This window comes from Idiotropiscis lumnitzeri, chromosome 3 (genome assembly GCF_059441095.1).
Source record: "Idiotropiscis lumnitzeri isolate Australia: NSW breed Sydney's pygmy pipehorse chromosome 3, RoL_Ilum_1.0, whole genome shotgun sequence".
NCBI lineage: Eukaryota > Metazoa > Chordata > Actinopteri > Syngnathiformes > Syngnathidae > Idiotropiscis > Idiotropiscis lumnitzeri.
This window is the reverse complement of record NC_142393.1, coordinates 26,110,402-26,129,818: the sequence shown is the minus strand read 5'-3', so window position 1 is coordinate 26,129,818 and position 19,417 is coordinate 26,110,402. Positions and strand designations below refer to the sequence as shown.

The following is a 19,417-nucleotide window of genomic DNA, read 5'->3' as shown; positions in this document are numbered from 1 at the left end:
ACTTTTTACAAAATACTTTATAGTCCCTGTAAAATAAAAATAAAAATGTGACACTCTGCAGAGAATAGTGTTTTTAGCAACCCTTCCAAATTTGAATCAATTAAAAAATTCCCAAGTACATGAAGCCTCAAAATGAATAATCATGGCATCCTCTCCTCTCTCAAATGCTGAGGGAATGTCCGCTAAACGTGCTCCTCACTTAACTTTTAACTTCCAATCAAATATACATCTTTCTTATTCCTACACATCCTACACATGGGAACATGGAGTTGGAGAGAGGATGAGGAAGAGAGGGAACAGGCAGAACTGGCAAAGTAAAGGAGGTCTGATATGTTAAGTGGGGCAAGTTTGTGCAGTTCTTTGAAAGTGAGGAGAAGTTTGTCGTGGATTCTCGCTTTAATGGGTTGCAAGTGGATTGGGGTGATGTGCTGGGCGGGAGGAGTTCATGAGATGATGCGCTGCAGAGTTGAAATTCATGGAGGGATTTGTCGGGGAGGTGTTTTATTATTTACATATTTTTAAATCAATCATCCGACTAATTGGTTATCAGAATTGTATCCTGCTAAATATTGCCATTGACCCAAAAAAAAAAAAAAATCCACATCCTTTAGAGTCCTATTCACCACAAAGAAAATCCATATCTGGCCTTTGCAAGAGGTCAGTCAATATGAGCTTTATCTTTGTGAAAACAGAATTTCAAGTCTCCTCGTGGGTTCATCTTGCATCCGCAAAAAATGCCTCGCTATTTCTGTATCTCTCTTAAAGCAGCACACAGCACGCAGATAATGCCAATCTGTTAATCCAAAATGAACTGCTTGTTTTCAGCTGCATCCAGGTGACGCCTTCACTGTGTATCACACCAGTCCGACGTTGTCCAGCCTGTCCAAACCTGTGGTGCTGTGGACTCAGCAGGATGTCTGCAAGTGGCTTAAGAAACACTGTCCTCACAACTACCTGACCTATGTCGAAGCCTTCTCTCATCACGCCATCACAGGTACTCAGCAAAACATGCACTGTAAGGGTGCAACGATACTTCTATTAATCGACCTATGGATGCATCTGCCTTACGATCCAGATTTATCGATATGCGCTGGACTTGTTTACATCTATGCCGGCCACCTATCCACCCAACATCATTTTTATAAGTTGTTGATCGTTTCAGTCAATATAATTAACAAAAAAATTTTACTCTTCAAATTTTTTCAAATACCCCTTCCTTTTTTTTAATTCATGTTTGAATGTTATTTTTAATCAACTATTTTTAGTTTTTCGCTAGTGCACATCATCACCGGTCGGCGTCAGGGTTTTATGTCACGCACGCAACATAGATCATGGCGATGAGATGACACAATGCATTCACTTGTGTGAAAACACTTTGGATATATCAAGAAATGAGATTGTCTTGACAACACGGTTGCCGTGTATAGCCTTTGCAAATCTCAAGTCAAATGTAACTTGAACATGACAATTTGTCGACGCATCACAAACAGCAAGAAAGCTAAACGAATCGACAGCGGTGGCTTGCGTGCATGGTTGGGACAGACCAAAATGGGGTTGCTGTCTCAAAAAGTTGATCATAAATCTTGTTCTCAAAGAATTACTTAATACTGCCCTCATGCGTTTTGGTTTCAAATTAGTGTGTGCGCACGGTTAGTAAATGAGGTTCTTTGAGAGTACACAGACAAGTGTCGTGCTGCCAGACCATGTAGACCAGCTGGTATTTTTTAAAAAGAATATGTAAGCCTTTGGCAAAACTGTTTACTGTTGCATACAGTTGTTCTTTATGCAGAACAATCATAGCAGCTGGTTAGGTTCATGTAAAAATACAGAAAATAAGTTTTATACTTGTATTTATTTTTTGGTTTAGTTTTTATAATATTGTTCAGATATATGAAGTACTTTTTCTAAAGGGTTTGTTTACATTGATGTTTCAATGCATAAAAAGAACCAGTTGATGATATTAAGGTGCATTTGTGTGTAATGTTGAACTTTGTTTATGCTAGAATATTAAAAGAACTAGATGTTCTGATATCAGAATTTTGGGGGGAATCAGTAAAGCAGAATTGGTTTTAAAATCCAATAAAAAGAAAATATTTTTAATTTTGTTTCATTTTATTTGTGTTTATTTACAGAAAAAAAACATTGTTACTGTATCGTAATTTCTTATCGAAATATCATATATTTCTCGTGTCGTATTGTATCGTTCAAAAATAGCAATACATTGCATGTGTCGAATCGTTAGGCCTTATATTGATTACGTATCATATCTGTCCAAAAACGTATTGTTGTGCCCTCCATGCCATCAAAACTTTTGTTGCCCTTTACAGCTTGCGCTAATTCAGGTGCAAGCATGAATAGGAAGGAAAAGAAAAGTTGCTTGACCGTGACAAACTTCCACCTTATGTCATATTCCCGTTTGGTCAAGAATTTGTGAATCAGTGCAATGAAAGGCTCGGCATATCTGGCTTTGCAAGTTTTATTTTAAGGTATGTGGTCGCACAGCTTAGTTGGGTTTGTGGCTCCACAGCTTAGCTTGCTCAACTGGAAGCACGTTTGCAGCCAAATCTCTCCAAAGGAGATTGCAAAACCATTCATGTGTACTCATAAAAGAACTGAAGACTATTTTTGGTGAAGAAAGCTGCTTGGTTACTTTGGGTCAGTTGTCATTCCAAGTTCAAACAATACCTCCCACAAGCGGAGTCAGTCGACCTGTGTCAGAAAGAGTTACTTTTCAAATCCAAACTACAGTGGATACTTGAGATATGAGCAGAATCTCTTCCTGAACCATGCTTGTTTTTCAAACACTCATATCTCTAATTGTCTTTCCCTTTTGACATGAATGAAAATACCATTAATACACTCCAGCTTCCCAAAAATGTGTCTTCTTTAAAGAGAAAAGGATAATTTCACTGATATTATGCATTATAAAAACATATGGTAATGACACATTGAAATATATTTAAAAATAATTTTAAATTAAAAATTGATTATCTTTGTTTTACTTCCTCCTTCAATTGTGCTGCTCATTCTGATGTGTGCACTGCAGCCACCTCGGGGCAGTGTTAGACATCTAGATAACTGGAACTGGAGAGGCAGCTCGTCTCTTGGCTCCTCAATACAGCAATAATATTCACTTCTAATTTATTATCTTTAAACATGGATAGTGAATTTAGAATCAAGTCTCAGAATTCACATTACAGGGTGCTTAAATACTGGTTTACTGAGATATGTTCAAGAAATTGAGCCGAGTCAAGTTGGTATGAAATATTATTAAGGTAAAATAATAACCTTCATTTGTCCAGCAATCGGGATTTTGTCATGTTACAAATTAGACTCACTCACTCGCTCACTATTGTCGAAACAGATTCACAGATCTAAACATTTCTTTAGATATTCTCAAACACGCACACACACACACACAAGCATGGTAATGTATTTATAAAGTCCAACTGGATTGAGTTTTTCCCCTATTACTGTGAAAACGATGTCTGAATGTGTTTCTTTTGTTGTTTGCGCTGCTGCGTATGGCGAGTATCAATACATATTTTGCGTATAAAATGCCATACTTGGGCATTCTCTGAAGGGTGGCGGATCCGAGCAACGGCCCCGAGATGAATTCTCTGCCTGTATCATCTTTTGTTCAGTGACCCACACATAATCATGTCTCTCACAGTCTCTCACTAAGCGCACCATCACAGCGGAACAAGCTGCCCGAGGAGATCAGTGTCGCCATTCAATTTGCACTTGAACATTTGGGACATCATTTTTCATAGTGTGCTTTTTATTTAATCCTTTTATCATAACTCTGTCCCTTTTTTATTCTATACAAAAAAAATTATGTCGCGCTGCAAGTTCTTGTAGAAGACGGCTGGTGTTCCAAGTGATCTACAACAGTTTATGAGTTGTGAAAGGGAAATGCGCAATCGACAATATGACAGGCAACATTACGATCATAAGAATTTGCAGCATAATTGCGCTATATTTTCCAAGAAAATCAATGCCACTGCCCATGTGCAAGTGACATAAAATACATAATTATGCATTTAGTGAAGAAAAGGCTATATTTTGACATGATTTCAAACAGGTTCGCAGGAGGACAACAATTCTCAAATTTTGGTACGAATGCCACTAGTGGTGCGTAGGCTCGCTCTAGTCACTTGAGTCTAGTGGTACTCGAAAGAATCGCAGAGTTAAATGTTCAAATCGCATAATAGTCTCTTATTATCCAGTCCAGTACATTTTTTACAGTATGTACATTTCAGTTGTATTTAACTTTTAAGCTGTGGCGGGCCATGCATTTCACACGTTGGCCTTCAGTGAAGTCCTACTTAGTCCTACTTGAATGAATCCCCCTCATATTGCCATCATTTATGAAACCACGACTGGAAATTTGATATACATCAACACACTTAAACAGTACTGAGTAAGTGTTGGACGACCTACCTTCTCTTCTAGAAAATGGCCTTGCAAGTGTATCTGCAATTAAATCCACAATTTTCCTTCCTTTGGCCATTGTGGTTTTAAAAAGCAAAAATATATTCCTAATTTTCAAACAGTCGGCAGTTACAACTTTCTGGTGCGTTGATAGCACTGCCCCCTCACGAGTGAGTATCCAATCACAAAACACGTTCATCACCATTAGCGTAAGGCCAGTGAGAAGGCTCACTGTAACCAACTTTTGATCTGATTGGCTTTAGCAACTGTCTGTCAACTCTAAAAGCCCTCTTGAGACACAGAACATACGCCCGCACGACTGTATCTGAAGGCCTCGGACAAATAGTGCGTGCTTCTGGTATTATTGAATTCTGCTTGGTAACACGAGCTAGCTAAATTCTGATTGGATAAAAACTCTCACTAAAAACACAACACTAGGATATCATATGACACCAATGTGAAGAATACCATCAAGATTTCTTGATTATGTTAAACTAGCAGAGAAGGCCTTGACCGCCCACCACTGCTTTTAAGTGCAATACATTTGCATAGAATGATTTAGAACTGTAACTTTAAAGTAAACTTTTGGATACCCAGCCAATGCTGCTGTTGACTCTCGAAAGTCGAATTTCCCCTTGCCATTTTTTTCCAGTGAAAATAAGAGTTGATCAGTTCCATTTGATGATTTTATTAACAATGGTGGCACAAAAATAAACGCACAAAGTACAGCACATGAAACAAAAATATGCATAGAAAGTGCAAACAGTGACTCAAAATGTCTTCAGAGCTCTCTTAACTGATTTCATCAGAGTCCCACATCTTAATCTGTGCCACCCTTTAGTTTTGGTGTTTGTGCACAAACTCAGGCCTACGTTAGCTCTAACTGTCAGCATGCCAGATGTCAATGTCTTTGCCTGGGGAAAAAAAAGGCTTTGATGTTGCTCAAGTGCCTACAAAGTGGGTCACAGGACCAGTTACGCTTTTCCTGCTTTGGAACATTGAACCCTCTCTCACAGTCAGCTGTCGCTTACGTTTTACATTAGACTTAACCACGCTGTTATTATGTACCGCCCTCACACTATCGCAGCTCGTTTCTCACACTGGTTGCATTTGAGACTCTAGCATGCAATACCGGCATTTGCCCAGCCAATGTTTGTATTAAACGTCATTATGTGGCATTTTACGAGTATTTACTACTACCAGGGGTTCAAATGACCGAGAACAAAACATAGCATAAAGTACATCTATCTGAGATGGAGGCCGGGCCTGCACTCATGGGGCTTGGCTGGGCTCACCCCGAAGAGGCAATGTGGGCCTCCCTTCCCATGGGCTTACCACTTGTGGGAGGGGCCAAAGGGGCCAAACCTTGTTGCGCCGATCCGCGGCTATAGAAACTAGCGCTTGGGACAAATAAATATCTCATGAAAAAAAAATACACTACAAATCAATAGATACTGGTCGAGGATGAAAAATGTATTCATTCTGCTCACATTTTATGGGCAAAATGCGGCCATTTAGTGGCAGTCTGGAGCCCGCACCTAAAGGAGTATATGGAAAGAAAAAACACACGGCAGAACAGACAGGCAAAAAAAAAAAACAGCAAGATGACACGACTATAAAGAACACACCTTCAATGATTGCGTTTCCGGCCTATAACAAAGCAACTCAAACCACGTTGAGGTGGAATTGTAGCCTTTTCTCTATCCACATTTGAATCAGTTCTTGCGTCCTTGTGATTTAATAAAACGTTGTTCTTGTCAGCCATCTTAAACCAAGGATGCATCCGTTAAATACTTTCTCTGTTCTTTGCAGGATTATATTTGAGCTTTTGCTGCAGATATGCATAAGTTCCATTTCGTTTATAAAATCCAGTTGATAGTGTCCTGATATAAGACGTTTATATCAGGTCACAATAGGATGATAAGAAAGAGATAAGACAAATGGAAAGAGAAATTCTGATGCGTTGAGACAAGAAAATGTGAACCTATGTTTCAGTATTGTGTGCTACTCACCAACTTTTGGCCGTTAGAAAGCTGCAGCTTGTACTGGTCAAAAGAGACTTGAGTCTTTTGCTCCTCTCCAAGCTTCAAACAGCATGTGCACTACGAGAAAATAAAACGTTCCACCTTTTGGTTGCCAAGTGTCATTTTGAATAGCGATATGGTTTATTTTGATTTGAGTAGACTTTGTCTGATTGTTATTGTTATTTTATGTTTCATTTGTTTTATGTTTTGTGTACATGTTTGTGTTTATCTGTAGTTGGATTTATTTTTACTTGCTTTACTTTGCTGTCTGCAGTGAGTTTATCTTTGAAGAAGAGAATCTGTTCTTAATTTTCTTACCTGGATAAAGGCTACAAAATAATTACGCTGTAGTGTAAAAGACATTGTATTAAATGATTCATTGCAAATGCAGTTTTAGCCTTGATGGCAATTACATGAGAAGTAAACTCTTTCATAATTATTCTTGCAATTACGTGTTAACCATTTCGCACCACTAGCACTTGGTTAGAGTAAACCTCCCCCCAAAAAAAACGTAATTTGAATGCTATTCACAGTGCCTATCTGGCTGTAAAAGCCCCTCATTTGCCATTGAAAGTGTTCATATGCAATTTGTTTTGAAGCCAAATTGAGAGTAGTGATCTCTATTGAGCAGCTTTTGTTTTTGTCTTCCTCCTCTTCTGACAGTGCTCGCTATTCTCCCAATCTGCATGCAATTAATGAGAGCCGTAGCGCGTCTGTGGAGAATTGATTTGAATTCCATTCTACTGCTTTGTCTCATTTATTCGCGCATATAGCAAGGGCATTGTGTCTCGAGGACAAACTGGTGCACGCGCACACAATGGAGGGCTGTGGGGGGAGATGGTGTTTGGCTTCAGTGGATGCAAGCACAAGGTGTGTGAGGAAAAAAGACATGACTGTGCAGAAAATCAATAGGATATTATTGCTATTTAATTACACAATCGGTTTGTTTACTACTCGCAAGGAACTAAATTCACCTGCACACGTCCAGTTGAAATTGAAATTGTTTGTCTGTAAAGCATGCCTATCTGAATCATTTCGCCTCGTATACTGCATGTCAAATTAACAATATGTTGTGTGTGGGGGCCGTAACGTATAAATATTGTTTCCTCTTAGAGGTAGAAACCGTAATAGAATGTACAGATGCTACTACATGATACCCACATTTTATTCACACAAGCGCCACCATAGAATTGATTCAGTATTGAATTTTGTTTACCATTTGAAATAGTCAACATAGGAGTTCACAAACAATGCAGCGGGTCTAAGCAGGAAATGGAGGTTTGAATTGATTGTTATGTATGAGCTTGCGGTCGTCTGCCGAGCAATCATGTAGACTCGTAAGCAAATGGCAAACAAAATAACCTCAAACTATTGTTGTACTGTTTTCCATTTGAGCCGTCATTATGTGGGGCACACGTAATTTCCATTTTTTTACTCTGCTTATCTTTTCAAATATGACTGCCAACTCTCTATTAAAGCTATTTATATTTTATAAGATCTAAAATGGGTAATGGAGAAAATAATGATTGCTAGGTCTTGTTGCTTTTTCTTGTTTCCTTCTCTGTGGACCTTCCATAGATAGATAGATATTTAAATAAAGATGAGATCTTCATGAGTAATGACTATAATTATATCATTTGGGAGCTGTGACAGGTATGATGGATTTCTCTTTCTGCAGTGAAGGACATTACCTGCCTGTACTAACATCTGTGTATGCACGCGTGTGTATGTGAGTGTGTCTGCCTGTTGCTTGAAACGCTTGTTTTTTTTTTCCTACGTGCTAATACGAATGCAGGCTGCTTGTAAAATGTGCTTGCTGTGGGAAATGGCTTGTTAAATGAGTCTCCCCTGTGTTAAATGCCGGCTCTTTAATAAGTCCGACCCAGAACGAATGCTTTCCTCTTCATTCCAGACGTTTTACTGCCGCTAATTGGAAATCTGTAGTGTGGATCTGGATTAGGCTGTGACTCTCCAGGCTGAATTGCAAACATACCCACTGGTTTTAGTCAACAAGTTTCCCTTAACTTGCAGCAAATCCACAAAGTGTACCGTACACGTAATTCTTTCTCATGACAAAACCCCCGTTCATTCACAATTTCTATAGTCTGTATTTGGTGCTATATAAAATTGCTACATGTGAATTGAAAATACAGTAGTCCCTCAAGAGCAGCCTTAAAATAGACAAAATCCGCAAGGTAACAACGGCAACATTGGAATGGCAACATATGCACGTGAGGTGCAGGAATTTTATTTTGTCCACTGGGGGTCACCATCTTCACAGTCTACGCTGAATATTTGTGTGCTTTTAAAAGCCGGACATGGTCTGTTGAGTGACATGGAAGTTAGCAAAAGACTTTGTGCAGTTGGGTGTTAACCTGCTTTAGAGTTAGCCACTGTGTATGTTTTTGTGCAGTTGGGTGTTAACCTGCTTTAGAGTTAGCCACTGTGTATGTGGAGTGATCGTGTATTCCCTCTATGCTCACCACTTCTTATGGTTTACATTTCGTTCAAATTAACGTCGTTTGAGTATATTCAATGAGCTAACGATGTTTACTTTACTGTAGACATGCAGCTGTGTATTATGACAAACAGGAATCCCATCTCCTCTTGACAGGACGAGCTTTGCTGCGTTTGAACGGGGAGAAGCTCCAGAGGATGGGAATCATCCAGGACACTCTGAGACAGGAAGTCCTCCAACAAGTCCTCCAGCTTCAGGTTAGAGAAGAGGTCCGCAACCTTCAGCTCCTCAGTCGGAGTAAGTAACAAAAAAAACATATTTGGTTGGGGCTGGGGAAGAACCTGAGAAGAAACAGTCCGATTTTATTTAGCTTTGGCTGAGAGCAGGTGTGCCTGCTGTGACATACATGGAAATGGACTTCGAAGAGGCAGCATGTGCTTTTATTGATGGCGGCACTTAATTTGCTGCCCTGCTTCAGAGTCACAGCTTCAGTCAACTTTTTTACGAGTCAGTCATCAATGAAATGACCCTGCTACTCAATGCTGGCTTGAATACAGCAGAGGATTGCTTGCACTACTGATGTCGCTCATTGTTTTCTGTTATTTCATGGCTAACAGTCGCATGTTTTGTCCTCACCGGTGGGACAATTCCACTCACAAGTAGAATGATTGAGTCTTAAGTCTTCCTCATACTTTTGCGTCCGACGTCCGTGCGCACGTCACTGCGTCAATGTCGCGTGTCAATTGCGTAGCGCAGATTCGTCACACAAGAAATCCTTGTGTGTGTCATGAAAAATAAATGTAGAAGAAAAACATAATGCTCTGACATACAGCAGCATACAAAAGTACTTCAACTCTGTCAGAAAATAGCAACAAAATATTTGATTGATGGGGATTTATTTAATCACTTTTGATTATCAGGCACATTCCATTTTCTTTCCACGCCAAATTAATTCAACTCGTATCTCGAGGCACCACTGTTTTTTCTTGTTATTTTTTTTCTGCAACGTTTACTGATGCTTGTTTCCCCCCACCCAAAATAACTACTCATGGCAATGTACTTTGAATAAATTGTCCTATAAATTCAGTTCAACTGAAGCAAAGCTTTTTCTTATGAATCAGCTTCATAATTAACAAATAAAACCAATTAGCAACACTTGATTAGGCATCTTGGATGAAGGAACAAGAAACACACAAAACAACACAGTTTTTGTAAGACATTCACATTTTAAACAACTGGTTGTAATTTAGATCAAATTATAGATTCATGTGTTCACTTAAAACTGATGCTGATACAAATCAGTTATATTATTATAATTGACTGTTAAGCTTTGGGAAAATTGCAATTCAAATTAAAATTGAACTACGGTTGGGTGCACTCATTTGCATGAAATAAACAGACAGAAAACCAAAAGACAATTTACTGAATTTTCATCCATTGAGCTTCAGAAATGCATGCTTGTATCAAATTGAGTTAAACTGAATACTAAGAGTAAAAGCTTTTAAGTTGATGTTAGACAAAAGTGCAAACTTAAAAAAAAAAAAAAAAATAAAGTGGACGAGCCTCTTTTGTGCTGCGATTGGCCGGTCTTGTGAAAAGGTTGATTGTTTTAAAGAAATAACAAAACTTTTATTTTGAATTTAGCTTTGCGTTGGCACCGTATGTATGACTTCTGAGTACCGTATTTTCGCAGTCATAAGGCGCACTTTAAAGTCACAAAAATTCCCCTTAACAAACAAAGCGCCCTGTCAGTCGATGCGTCCATTAAATGGACAAAGTACCACACACGTCCATCAGCCCTTGTCATCAACGAGCTGTTGGAAGTGCATGTTAGCACACCCTGCTGGGCAAAGAGTGAGTTGTCCATGCTTACAATCGACCGTGACAAATACACTATCTGACTATAATGTTTGGGTGATGGTGTTGGAAAAAGCTGGACAAAGGGCAGCTGTCCACAATGTTTTAGTCTGTCTTATCATTTATGTTATTGCAAGCAAGAAACGTCCCAGGTTTAGACAACAGACAAAAAGTCCAAAGCATAACAGCACATCTCTTTAAACAGCCATGCAAATCTCTCTAAACAGCTATGGGATTGTGGGTCTCTGCTCCCAGAATGCATTGCTTGAATTAGCTAAGGCTGAGTGGCTTTTGTGTTATTTTCATTTTTTTTTGGGTATATTGATGGCATGAGAGATACATGTTTGTGTTAATCTTATTTCTATGTTTCATTGTTTGCTTGTATGATGAGTTTTTTATTTTTTTTTTAAACCGTGACTCTAAGGAGTGTGGTAAGCAGCCAAGTGCCTCCCCTGACGCTGCTTTGTAGGCTATTGCCAATGCACCTAATATTGGCCTGAGCCATTGTCAATGTCATCTATTGTCAATAGGGACTTGGCGTCTGCTGCAACAATGGGGTGATTGCTTATGTTATTGGGGCATAGTAGGCTGCTATCGGCTGTGTCAGTGTGGGCAGCTCTGCCAAGTTCATGCTATGCTAACAGCAGCTGTGCTATCGTCTTGTCAGGCGGTGCGTCCAGTATATGTTACAAAGACAGAAATAGCGCCCTCAACAGGTGTTGCGCCCTTTGACACGGCGCGTCTTTTGGGTGCGAAAATACGGTATGTTTGCAGCTTCCTTGACATGTCTAAATGATATGCGATGAAGTCAGGTTTGGCTCACGCGTCACACTGCTAGACTATTATTTTGAGAACGAAAAGTAAATCATATACAATAGAACCTTGGGTTACAAATCTAATTTCCTTCATGAGCCAATTCTCAAACCAAAATGTTCACAAACCAAGTTAATGTTGCCCCAGTAAAAAATAGAAATAGAATCAATCCATTCCAGTCGCGGAATGGCGTTATATTTACCTATATTGATCCGTCTGTGGCTAAAATAAATACTGTCGAGTGAAGAAATAGATGAAAAAATAATTTATGATGATGAAATGACAGTTGGTTCGCTACCAAATGCAAAGTGCAAAGTGTCTTTGTCTTTTCAAGGACAGTAATGTTGACAATCACTGGGATTACTGCTCGCCTTAAATGGCCACCATCTCTCACGGTACAATGCAGCTTTTGGCAAATAACGTGACGATCTATTCTTTTCCTGTACCCAGGGTGTTTAGATTTTTGGTGTCCACATTTCTTTCTTAAAACCTTTTGGACAATCAAACAATGAGAGGATGTTCTCTTAAAAGGAAACTCACTCAATGATTTTGTGCACTGACACAAAAGGGGTGAAATGATTTTGCGTGGGTTCACCTTCGTTCATTCAAGTTCACCATGTGCTCACTTAAAGCTAACATTAACCAAAAAATGTACATCTGTCCAACCGGTCACGTATTTTGCTGTTTGTACATCATCTGCTTGCAGTTATTTTTTTTCAATCAAAGTGTGGGAGCTTGACCAATGTCTACTAGAATTAATACAATAAATGTTAAGTTCAAAGGAAAATCACAACTTTTTGGGGTAAAATGGAGAAGTCTCAGGGGCTAATTATTGTGATAATGGCTGATCTATATGAACTAAGGGATTTTTTTTTGTGTGTACCTTGTACGTATGTGTGGGATAACGTTTGAATACATGGCACGGCAGAACTAAAAAAAAAAGAGACAGAGCTATGATTGGGTTTGAGCTGTGTGACACAAAAATTGACGGGCCGAAATTGATAGATCAGAGGATAATGAAGCAGTGCACTGAGAGAAAACTTTGTCTGACAGCGCATTTATTCACCGGCTGCATGTCTATGCCTTCCATTAAGTGCTAATCAGTCTGTGACAGGCGCACTTGCTAGAAGCACCGTAATAACGTTTCGCAGTCGATCTTGAGTGCCCATACTAATTGCGAGAAAGCAAATTGGAGTTTAACATAGTATTCACCACGCAATACCGAGAGTTAAGCTAATAAAATTGACGGTTCTGTGTGTGAGATGTGTTTGTGTTCATGGTCGTTGTATAATCGGTGTCAATTGGTTGCTGAAGCAAACTTTGTTAGCGAATGATGTGGCTAGACTGAAGTCATCTTGTGCTTGGTTTTCACATGAAACGGCAGGCAGAGTAGAAGAGAAAATCCATGAAACTTTAATGTGATGACAAACCGTTGAATCTTCAGTGAGTACAACAGCGTATAAAAATGTTAAGTTTGCAGAAGATGAACGACTAGGGGGAAATATATCGCTGTCAAAGCACACACACATTTTTTTTTGCAACAAAACTTTGAGCAAACTTTCAGGTCACGGTTAAATAAGCCGCATACTGCACTGGTAAGCTGAAAATTTATGTGTGTTGAAAATTAAATCAGAGCATCAAAGTAGAATGCAAATGTATGGAACCAACCATACATAAACTTGTTCAACCTTCACTGCGGTACGTTCACCCCTTTCATGTTTGAAATCTATTGCCCCGCGCATTTTCAGCATGATCTCACGCGTATATTTTTAGACTTCACTTTCCACGGTCCTTGTACTGTATTTTCAGCCTGGTGGATTGTGTCGTCTGTGCAGTGAAAGGTAAAAGGGAGTCTTCCAAAGCCTCTTAGCTCTCCCAGTGTAGCACAAGCTTTGCAGGGGTTGCTGTAACAGCTGGAGAGATTTGCAAGTGTTGGGAGGAAGGTTTGGGGTCGTCTTCAGAACCAAGAACAAGTTAGGGGGGGATAAAGCCTCATCCTCCTCCTCCTCATCGTGTGCTTGTTGGTTTATCATTAGAATAGATTGTCAGTTCCTCCTTCCTTCTGAACGCATCAAAATTTCATCAAAGTCGGTCTTTGTATGCTACCATCTGCCATGCCTCAGCGTCTCACTGGTAATTAGCTAAAGCCAGATGACTGTTATACCCCCCCCTCCCATGCTACCTTTGACCCCTTGTATTACAATAACACAAGGATGATTCTGGTTATACGCCTGCAGTTTACAAATTTGGTGGGTTCCGGCGTATCTCCCCTTCTCTCCACTTCCTCCCGTGCCACTTATGCTCTGAGGACTCCTTTGGGAGCTCATTTAAAATATCCACCTGAGAAATGTTTTTTGCACATGCCTGCAGTCATATCTCCAACCACTTCTTTCTTTTGCCAATGTGTGCCATGGCTCAGGTTCACTGAAGTGCCACGCTCGCATCTGTCTGCAACCGGGAAACAGGTGGCGTGTCTTTGTCGGCTATTATGAGAGAGGAGCTCGCAGCTGAAAACGCAGACAGTTTAGGCAAGGAAAGTGTGACCGCCTAATGATGCTTGATGTCTGGAGTTGGCTGATTGTCAGGCAAACTGGCTGGCTGGTTTCATCGCTAGTTTTCTGAGAGGAAGACAATTACATTGTGGAAGGAAACTTGCTGTTGCATGCTGTCACACAACCTAGTTCACCAATCATGCCTTGCTATATTATGGATGATTATTTTTAGAAAAGAGAGAGAGAGAGAGAGAGAGAGAGAGAGAGAGAGAGTGATGTGTGTATATATATATATATATATATATATATATATATATATATATATATATATATATATATATATATATATATATATATATATATATATATATATATATATATATATGAGGTCTGTCAAAATTAAAGCATTAACTCAGGTGATTAATTAAAATAAATAACTCAGTTAAATATTTTAACTCAGTTAACTCAGTTTGATTTACTTCAAGAATAATTTGCATACTTTGCAAATATTGTGCTGTATTAGCTGTCTTTAGCACGTCTCAGAACAAAACACTGTGTTTAAGTTACCACTGGTCCTTGCAAACCAACAGTGCTGGAGTGTGGCGCTTGCGGGCAGTTTTGAGAAATGTTTCAAAGAAAAATGCCTGGAAATATGTCTCCATTTATATCGTATTCAAGAATCAAAGAAAGCTATTAAAACACTCTTTGAATTAAATATACTTAATATTTGGTGATTTTGAATCAATTCCAAGATATTATTCAAGTAAATATCTGTTATAAGCTTCGCAAAAAATAGTGATTAATCATGGAATTTTTTGTGATTAATTAGTTAATTGGTTAGCACGATGGCCTCACAGTGAGACACAGCAGAGGTTGTGGGTTCGAATCTGGCTCCGGCCTTCCTGTGTGGGGTTTGCATGTTCTCTCTGTGCCTGCAAAGGTTTTCTCCGGGAACTCCGGTTTCCTCCCACATTCCAAAAACATGCATGGCAGGTTGATTGGACACTCTAAATTGCCCCTTGGTAAGAATGTGAGCACGAATGGTTGTTCGTCTCTGTGTGCCCTGCAATTGGCTGGCAACCAGTTCAGAGTGTCCCCCCGCCTACTGCCCGATGACAGCTGGGATAAGCTCCAGCGCCCCACGCGACCCTTGTGAGGAGAAGCGGTACAGATAATGGATGGATGGATAAAGTCGACATTGTTCCTCAAAACAACTGCAGATTCAATCTCCCAGCTGCGGGCACTCTCTGTCCGCCCAACTGGAGCGCACTTTGGGCTTCGGATGACGTCAATGAGGGATACATGCAACCTGGCCATTTGGCTGGGGTTATATTCCAAAAAATCCCATATGTATCCAATCTAGGACCACATATGAAAGTGGCCCAAATCAGATTAAAAAAAAATCTGAATTGAGCCATTCAGACTGTCTTAAAAAGAAAAAGTCAGTTCTGAGTTGCATTTGCCTGCAGTGTGAACCTACAATGTCAGATGAGTCGCAGCTGTCGTGAAGTCGAACCGTCGTAGGTATAGTACGTTGTAACTCAAGGACTTCCAGTATTGCACCCTATTTGATTTGCCAGTAATTTTGCAAGTTGTGCACTGAATGGAGTCCACTGCCTTCATACAGTGCTTATATTGCAAGTATGAGCTCACAAGTCAGAGCTAAAAAATCGGCTGAATGACGTATTGAAAAAACAAAACATAAATTTTGTCACTCGTATCTCAGGCAACCCCTGTAATTCTACAATGTTTTTAAAAAATGTCTTTTTGAAGATGTAAGTGTTTTTTGTGTGGTCAAAGCCATGCAGGGGTAAATTATTAGTATGTTGTATTCAGTTTATTGCGTTAATTTGCCTTTTGTTTGATTTGTTTGACAGGTTTGGAACATTATACAGTGCAATTTTGTTGATAAATTACATTCCAAAAGGACAAAATACATAGAATTAATACAGAATATTTAAAAAATATGTTTGCCTAAATTTGAATAAACAGCTCACAAAAACCCAAACAAAACAACATCCTCACTGCATCATTTGTCTGTTTTATTCTTTGTAAAAATAAAAAAAAAATGAGAAAATGCAATCTAATGAGTGATACTTTTCAAACTAAGGATGCTTCTGGATTAGCCCTAATGATGTCCTGCCCTTCCCTCTCTCCCCTTCCCACAGCCTCCTTTGGAAACTTCTCCTAGCTCATCTTGTGGTCCATTTGGCAACCCCTGTCACAAAAACTCCAGGATCCATGGAGATGCTTCTGTCTTCACATTTGCGATGGAGAATCAAGCCTAGGAAAAGCCTGTTGACTAAGCGCCAACCAGCCTGCTGGATTCTCATTCAACGCTGGTTTACCAGAAGAGAGACAAGAGACAAAGCTTCGCTCAAGGCTGGGATGCCAACTCTAGCATAGCGATAACAAGGTGATCATCTCGGTCTGAAAATGCTTTAGGTCTAAGTAGCAAATCTATTCTTGTTAGGCTGCCTCATTTGCGTTTGGGATCGCGATTGTCACTTTATAAGCAGTACAAAACAAGAGTCAATATAAAAGTTGGATCGAAAAGTCTGCTTTTACAAAGTTAATAATAAGAGTAATTTGACACTGTCAATTAGAACTGAGCATTATTTTTGAAGAGCCAACATCTTATTAATCACAATGGTGGTATGGTGAAGGTTGTAGTTGGTGAGTTTCACTTTTTTACGTGAATTTTAACTTTTAAAGCCAACGATGCTGAGAACGTGTTTGAAATTCTGTTTGTATATACACAAATCTATCACTCGCGCACAAACGACAGCGGATTTCCCTCTCAGGATTTGAGATCGCTGTTGGATGACTAATTACAGATATTATCAGATGTTTTATATTGTGATTGAATTAGACTAGATTTACCATGTAGCTAAACACAGTACATTTGAGGATTGTAAATGAACATGCAATGTAAGCAGAGGCTTGCCGATGTTTCCATGGGACAAATCCCAAGGACATGCAAGTGTAATGTGATGATCTCATTGTCTACGCTTGATCAAGCAATAATTTAAATGTAATTACACAATGAGGACTAGCTGTTAGGGCTAAGTAAGACATATTGAAATGCGTTATTTTGTAGTTTGTGAGCTGGGGAAAAAGCTGTCTGTGCTTTGCCTGTTCCAGAGGCAACATTAACTGCGTTGCAGTGTTGTTCCTGAGCATTCCTGTAAGACATCTCCTAACAAACAAAAGAAAGGGACAAACCCCAATTGTATTTCACTCGCTTCTATCCCCATGTGACACTGTGATTTTAAAAGCTTCAAAATGGTGTAATACTGTGACAGCTACCCAGATACAAGATTCCCAAGTTGACTCGAATGAGCGCGTTTGACGTCAGTGTTAGACAGACGCAGACTTCTATGTAAGCTGATGAGGATGCTCCATTTGCATACATCAAGTCACAAACTTCCAACAAATAACCCTGCACACAACTTTCCTCCATCTGGCCCTTCAGATACCGATGCAACAAACTGCAAGAGACTGACTGTTAAAAGAGCCATTACCTACTGAAGTATTGTCGAAGTACTTGATGATTGGTGTGTGTTTAGGTATAGAAAAGATGTAAGAAAAGAAAAGATGACTTTTTATATATACTGTAATAAACTACTAAAGTTAAAAAAATGTTTGGCTCTCTCGTCTGCTCGAGTCCTTCGCAATCAGGAGTGCTGGAGACTGGAGACGGTATTGCCAACGGCTGTTGTTTTTAATCAATCAGATTTCAGATCCACCACCTGTGGCCTTCACAAAGGCATAACATGACCTTGGCACTTTTCCGTCCTCTCATTGGTTGATTAGGGCTATTTAGTCTTATAATGTGCGCAATTGGTGATGGAGGACGACAAACATCGAGCAATATTAACAGTTAATTTTCAAGGCAGGGTTTTCAAGAAAAACTCATCACATTGTATTTAAACATATTATGGTTTTGTCATGTTATTAAATGAATATTTGGAGGAAGATAAAGGGTTATACAATACAACTTTATTTATATAACGCATTTCACAATAGCTGGAGCTGAAACAAAGCACTTTCCATATGGTGCAATATAAATTACGGGGAAATTAGAACAACTACAAGAAAATAAAGGGTTTGTTTCTTGCTTGAGTAATAATGGCATTCATTCCAAATAGATTTCTCTCCCTCTCTGTATTGCCTAACATAGTTATATCTATTTTTTTCCCATTTATTTTGTAGATTAGCAAGATGATGGTGGTCTTAAGAAATTGATTATCTGACTAACTCCCCCCTAAAGGCCCAGTTCCCAAATACACCAGCCGCCTCTGAGAAGGTGCAGATAATTACTCTTTATCAACAAGTCTTCTCTCTTTGATTTTCTAGCATATGGAGAAGTGTCATGCATTTTTGCAAAATAGTCAGAAATGTCATTATCCTTCTAAACAGATGAGCAGCTGGATTTCCGACCGGCCAATTCAAAATGATTCCCAATAAATACACAGGACAAGAGTTTGTCTTTCCTTGCTCTTCTCCAGTTTTTCATCATTCAATTCACTTCCATCTTCATTCAACATTGGTACACTATGGTGAGCTACGGGTAATTGGGATGTGTTGATGTGGTTTTCCTAAAGCGAGACATAAAATGGACGAATAAACCTGTGTACACCAAACAGTTGAAGGCACTTTCACTTTTAAACAAACCATGATTAAATAAACCACGATTAAGATGGCAATGTTCAAGCGGCACATAAACCAGAAGTTTTTGTTTTTATTGTGACACAGAATTGTCGCCACTTTCGGTACCTGACTTTGCAATTTACCAGCAACTTAACGTGGTAACGTGAGTACAAGGAAAACGTAGCACAAAACATTTTTTAGATTATGGCCAGTTTTAATGTGCTTAAAGTGATTTTGGTTAAGGAAAACTAACGAAATAACAAAAACTAAAATGGAAAAAACATTTTCATTAACCAAATTAAAACGAAAATTATTTAAAAATACTAAAACTAACTGAAACTACATTTTACATAACTAACTATAATTGCAAAGATATTAATGGCAAGGCCGTTTGCCAGAAGAAGAGGTCGAATAGTCATCTGGGAGTTGTGCTCTCAATGATTGTTGCACAAAAGCGACATCCTCAAGCAGCAGCCAATAAAAAACAGCCACCAAATCTTTGGCTCAAATGACTCAGGGGGCGGATGCCTGCTTACCTGCATCTAATTTTAGAAGCGGTATCCACTGCACTTATTGTAATCCAAATTCATTTAAATAAATGTTATATATTTGTTGAATTTTTACATGATACTTCACATGGTCTTTGTTTTTATCATGCACATGAGCAAATCACTTTATTTTTAAAA

The 19,417-nt window shown here is 39.1% G+C and overlaps 1 protein-coding gene across 2 annotated transcripts in view; it reads left to right on the top strand.

The window, feature by feature from the left end:
- LOC148340633 (sterile alpha motif domain-containing protein 10-like) overlaps window positions 1-18,079 on the top strand; it is a 54,027-nt gene extending 35,948 nt beyond the window's left edge. The window contains exons 3-5 of one of the 2 annotated variants that reach the window (XM_088292297.1): window positions 826-994; window positions 9,073-9,213; window positions 16,247-18,079. In XM_088292297.1, the coding sequence (XP_088148423.1) occupies window positions 826-994; window positions 9,073-9,213; window positions 16,247-16,269 (333 nt within the window). In that variant the 3' untranslated portion in view covers window positions 16,270-18,079. The remainder of the gene's footprint in view (window positions 1-825; window positions 995-9,072; window positions 9,214-16,246) is intronic. The other variant, XM_088292298.1, reaches the window with a different exon arrangement.
- The last annotated feature ends 1,338 nt before the right edge of the window (window positions 18,080-19,417 follow it).